This window comes from Anabrus simplex, chromosome 2, assembly GCF_040414725.1.
Source record: "Anabrus simplex isolate iqAnaSimp1 chromosome 2, ASM4041472v1, whole genome shotgun sequence".
NCBI classification, from domain to species: Eukaryota; Metazoa; Arthropoda; class Insecta; order Orthoptera; family Tettigoniidae; genus Anabrus; species Anabrus simplex.
In genome coordinates this window covers 1,037,790,338-1,037,796,337 of record NC_090266.1, presented here as the reverse complement: position 1 = coordinate 1,037,796,337, position 6,000 = coordinate 1,037,790,338, and the positions used below count along the sequence as shown (strand labels likewise).

The 6,000-nt window shown below is 37.5% G+C and overlaps 1 protein-coding gene across 4 annotated transcripts in view; it reads right to left on the bottom strand.

Annotated features, from left to right (window-relative positions):
- Positions 1–356: 356 nt before the first annotated feature.
- LOC136864664 (RWD domain-containing protein 4) overlaps positions 357–6,000 on the bottom strand; it is a 208,963-nt gene continuing 203,319 nt past the window's right edge. For all 4 annotated transcript variants that reach the window (XM_067141960.2, XM_067141957.2, XM_067141958.2 and 1 more), the window contains one exon: positions 357–623. In XM_067141960.2, coding sequence (XP_066998061.1) covers positions 426–623 — 198 coding nt within the window. In that variant the 3' untranslated portion in view covers positions 357–425. The remainder of the gene's footprint in view (positions 624–6,000) is intronic.

The window sequence follows — 6,000 nt, the reverse complement described above, 5'->3', positions numbered from 1 at the left end:
ACCTACCCCACCTTCTGAAATAATTTTGTCCAACCCTGAGGTCAAAGGTATTTTTCAGATTACATTTCTACACCAAATGGGTCAAATTTGTGAATTGTTGGCAATATTAAAAACCAACTGTTAGCAAACTCTTTACACAAACAACTTGTCTGAGTACACATGGTAATCAATAACAATACTTCCAAGGTAGTAACCCATCTTGACAGCAACTGATACTCCAAGTTCAGTAAGTGTGAACCCAACAGTAAAGAAATACCTGATTACTACACTACAATGAAATGTTTTCATACAGCTTGAAGAACACAAAACAGACTATTAAATCACTCAGCTAAAACTCCAAGACATTTAACATGAAATAAATCTGAAGAATAGAAGTTTATTTCAAGAATAACTGGGTACAAATTACATACTTAATAAAACATTGATCACGAACAGGGTAAAAGTGGCAAATCTTGACTAGTAGGCTGTTTTGATCCTGTTTGCGATAGATGTTTCACAACATCCACCCAATCCCAACCTCTGGGTTTGTCTCCTTTTGCATCCACTCGGTCCCACTGCTTTCTCTTTTGAGCTTTACTCAACTGCTCCTTCTTCACAACTTTCTTGGGTTGTAAATCATGTTCCTGAAATGGCAAAAGAAAGTACTACTATCACACTGCACTGCCAAAATTGGAAAGACCATAGTAGTCACAAATTCTGTAACACAGACAATTAAAAAAATGTCAATGTCGCAAATTGAGCAAATGTCCTCGAAGTTTCACTGGACAACGTCTCTTATTTGAGCCCAGTAACAAAACATACATACTGTCCCCTTCAAAAGTGGAAATAATTTATTAAGGGAGAATGATTTATTTCATCAGCGAGTTGTAACATTATTTAATCGCCAAGAGGGTGAGATTTTATACTCCCGTACTAGCATGAACCAGCCGCTTGCGAACCGGTTTTTCCGACCTACCAAGAGAACGAGGAAGCAGGGTGAAATTCCTGTTAGATGTCTTTCAAACACATGTGTGTGTACCACGTGATCGGGCGAGCAGCGTGATTATGATCGATCAATAAATGCAAGGTCGTATGACGTGAAACTAGGGCAGCCAATAAAAATGACAATCTTCACAGGAATGCAACAGATCCACCAATCAGATATAATTAAGAGGCACACCTACGTCTTAAGACAGTGAATTAATGGTAATTCCAAAGGAAAATTTACAGAGGGTTTTTTACTTCTGAACACTTGATTTGAGCGTTACTCCGAATGCAGCTATGGTCGAGACTGGACGTCGTTACTCCGAATGCAGCTATGGTCGAGACTGGACGTCGTTACTCTGAATGCAGCTACGGTCGAGACTGGACGTCGTTTGCTTTACTGGGAGACTTTGCATTAGAGAAGGCACTGAGGACTGAAAAAACTGCAACTCAGACATTTGGAAAAATTCTATACAATTTATTTATGACTGTCACAAGATAAGTGTCCATCTCCAAATTATTCAACATCGCGTGTGTATCCTGGACTATTGCTAAGACTTTTGTTAGTTTCAGCTTTTCTACGAGAACTCAGAAGAAGGAAGGTCGTTGGTTCGAGCTCACTTCAAGATGGCTATCCCGTTCCGAGATGAATCCTACTGTTTCCGATGTACCTTCAGCTCCTCCATGAGTCACTAATTATGTAAGGCGTCGGACATGGGCAAGACTTTGTTCGATGGAAGGTGATGTGACCACGTACTAGGTCATCAGCCAGAATCCAGTTAACACCAGCCACATGAGTATTCTTTAAGAATTTATCTTTCTATCTTTCTGTAAAATGTTTGTAAAACGTAGCCTTACCTTATTCATTTAGATTTCTATTAGTTTAGCAGTAGTTTGTCTTTTCATTCTTCTTTCTTCGGTGGGAGGTAGTTTGTGCTCTGGAATGAATGTGTATTTGGTTCTATTAGTTACAGATGAGAGTGAATGTCATCGAGAGAGACCTCAACTGTCCTAAAAATTTAGAAGGCAGGAGAAATAAAAGTAAATGAACCCCGCGTTAATCTTGAATGATTTTGAAATAATTTGAAAATTAATTGAGACAGATTAGGACAGTGTTCTAGTGTTTTTCTAAGTGTAAAATTTCATTCTACGATTATACGACATTGCTGTGGGCTTTAGTTCGTTTAGAGTCATCTGAATAATTTCGTAAGATAGCTTTGCAAGTGAGATTAAGCACGGTCAATAATATAATAATAATAATAATGAGTAAAAATAATTAAACCTAATTACGGGCTAAAAATTGAATAAGGTCATGGGTTTAATGTTGGTTTGTTCTTGGAAAGAATTATCGTGTGCTCACTTTATGTAAAGTAGGCCTGGAACATGGCAATCCTCCGGACAGAGTAATGATGAATTATACATATATTTTACTGTGCTATTAATTTGATTATGACTTGCAGATGGACATTATATTTTGTGTGATAATTTATGCATCCGTTAGTCATTTTGGAAGAGATGTGTCACTGGACATGATTTCTTCGAGCTTGAGTGCAGATTAATTGAGAGCCACGATATTATAGAATAAAAATAAATGCCGCAACTCATGTACCGTAAGCGCATATTCTAATATTTTGACCTGTGTTGCAGGTATTTTACTTGCTTATTTTGGATGATTTCTGTGTAAAAGATTCCCTTGAACATCGTTGTATAATTAATTTCTGCATAAAAGTGATAACCTCAACTCTATCACACTCTAAATCGATACCTGGAATATACGTGATATTGTCATCTAGAGAATGATTTCCCTAATTTGGAATAAATCCAAAATTTAATAATAATGGGTTAGTGTTCGTGTAAATAATATTATAATATTGTCGTGTACCTATGTGTGAATGTGTGATGTGTGATTTGATTATATTCTGTGTTTTGTGAATATTTCTTGAATGATTTTGTGATGATATTCTCCACTGTGCGCGTCAAATTTTAACCGATTTACGTTATTTTTGCGTGTCCATGATTTGATGAATTATGAATCTTTAGGAGATTTTATTATAATTTAAGGTAGATTAGGATCTTATTCACTAAAATAAATTGAATAAGAGAAGGCAACGTCCGTGGATTGATGTCACGAGGCTGAATTTTTAGTTATTGTACAGTCACTTATTGCATAACAACGAGTAAAGTTTAGGTTGATATGAGATCAAATAAGAATTAATTAAGAGAAGTTCAGTCACTTAATAATTATAAAAATGAATTGATTGATAAAGGAAGAGTCTAAGGAAGACTTATTAACCATAATTTCTTGAATTAAACATTTTTCAATAATTTTAATAAGGGAAAGAAAATGATCATTTTCTTGTAAAATCAGATGAGATTCAGAAGGAATATTTTAATTTAAGCAATTTGATTATCATTAGAGGAGAGAGTGATACCAGATATTATTTTGATTTTCAATCCATTTTATAGTAAATTAATGATCCCTATTATTATTATTACAGACAAGAACATTCGTTGAGCTTTAATTTGATCAAGATTCCTTATAGACGATAGCACGAGGAGAAGAGATTTTCAAGAATTAGTCCCAGATTTTGTAAATTTAATTGTTTATTGGAAGAGTGATAGTTTTTAATAAATGTATAAACCTATTTTAGTTTCCTTTCATTTGTCGCTAGTCCTTCATCTATTCCTGCCTTAAAATTTTCTGCACAGCCGATAGCGAATGGTCCACCTCTGAGACCCTCGCTCTCCGGCGAGCTGAGCCCGGCATGATGGGGGCAATACATACATACATACATACATACATACAGAATCATTATAGACCGTTATGCCCTTTAGCATTCAGTCTGCAAGCCTCTGTGAATTTACTAAATGTTGCCACAATCCTCTATTTGCAACTAGTATTGTGGCCTCATTTAGTTCTGATGAATTTCTTACCTACTGACATCAATTTAGTTTTCGAAAGGCCATACTCATTGCACTGATTTTCAAGTTCCAATATATTAGACTGCAGGCTTTCGGCACAATCCACCATTACGACCAAGTTGTCAGCATAGGCCAGACTGCTTACTACATTTCCACCTAACTGAATCCCTCACTGCCACTTTATACCTTTCAGCAGATGATCCATGTAAACTACGATCAGCAAAGGTGAAGTATTAGAGCCTTGTCCAACCCCTGTGAGTACCCTGAACCAAGAACTCATTCTACCATCAATTCTCACTGCAGCCCAGTTATTGATTAATTTTAAAAATCTACCCTTAATTCCATAGCCCCCAGTTGGCGAACATCTTTTCCGTCGACCGACATACTTATGCTTTCTCCAGATCTACAAAACAGACACACAACTGTCTATTCCTCTCGTAACATTTTTCAATTACCTGGTGCATACTGAAAATCTGATCTTGACAGCCCCTCTGTGGTCTGAAACCACACTGGTTTTCATCCAACTTCTTCTCAACCACTGATCACACCCTCCCTTCCAAGATACCAGTGAATACTTTGCCTGGTATACTAATCAACGAGATGCCTCGCTAGTTGTTGCAATCCTTCCTGTTCCCTGATTTTGTCCAATCTGAAGGTACCTTACCAACACTCCATGCCAATCTTACTACTCTATGAAACCATTTCATCTCCGCCTTCCCACTATACTTCAGCATTTCAGGTCTAATTTCATCCATTTCTGCTACTTTATGACAATAGTGTTTATTTGCCATCCTTTCCACTTCCTCAAGCATAACTTCACTAACATCATTTTCCTCCTTCCCATGAGCTTGGTTGTTCATGACACCACCAGGAAGATTTCCTTTTACTCTGAGAAATTTTCAAAATATTCCCTCCACCTGTCCAGTGATTCCTTGGGATCTATTATGAGTTCACCTGAATTACCCAAAACACTGTTCATTTCCATTTCCACTCCCTTCCTAAGATTCTTTATTACTGTCCAAAACGGTTTCCCTGCTGCTAGACCTATCGAAATTTTCCCAAGACTTATTTTTGGATTCAACAAATATTTTTTGCTCTGTTTCTTTCATCTACGAACAATTCCCATGCATCGGCCCTTGTTTGGAGCCATTTCTGATAAGCCTTCTTTTCACGTTTGCAAGCTTTACCAATCACCCTTTCGTATCCTTCAGTTCTATTTCCAACTCTCGCATCGAAATCACCAAATTAGCACTATCCTACATTTCTGTTGACCCTGACTACGATATCACCCAATGCTTCATAAAACTTGTCAACTTCATCCTCATCTGCACCCTCACATTGTGAATACTTCTTCATTCCACCAAGATGTTCACTTTTTCCCATCTTTACACACACTTGTTCCTAGACATTCCCTTGCTGTTTCTACTACAGCATCCCTGTATGCCAAGCATTCTCTTTCTACATCCAGAACCTGCTCACTGTCCACTGTTCAAAACTTCTCACTAATCATATCCATGTACGTCTGTCTAATTTCCTCGTCCAGGAGATTTTCTACCCTTATTCGTTTGCAGGCACAGTGTTCTCCCCAGAAATTTTCGTTAGCTGGGTGGCAGGAATGAGTAGCCGGGTGGGGAATCCTATATAAAAAATAAAGATGATAAAATTTCACCTTATTGCTCTTGGGCCATTAACAATATTATTAGACTTCTAGTGTTCTATTGCTCGTTCATAATCACTTGGTTGCTGTGGATAGCCAGACGGGCGGGTTTGTTACGTCCCGTGGATTAGAGTGCTCACATGCGATTCCACGCTCATCCAGACACTGCTCGTGCACAACACTACGTGATAAGCTGAACTCCGATGTAACTCGCAAAAATGTAACTGCAAAAATGAACTATTTTATTGTTATCACAAAGAAGATGTAACAGACTAGTTTGAAGTTCTAGTGTTCTACTGCTCGTTCTTAATCACCCGGTTGCTGAGGATAGCCAGATGGGTTTGTTACATCCTGTGGAATCGAGTGCTCGCATACGTGATAAGCTGAATTCCAATGTAATTCGTGCAATTATGCTGAAAATAATGAAGGTTTTTCATTTAAATAAACAGTTTTACAGT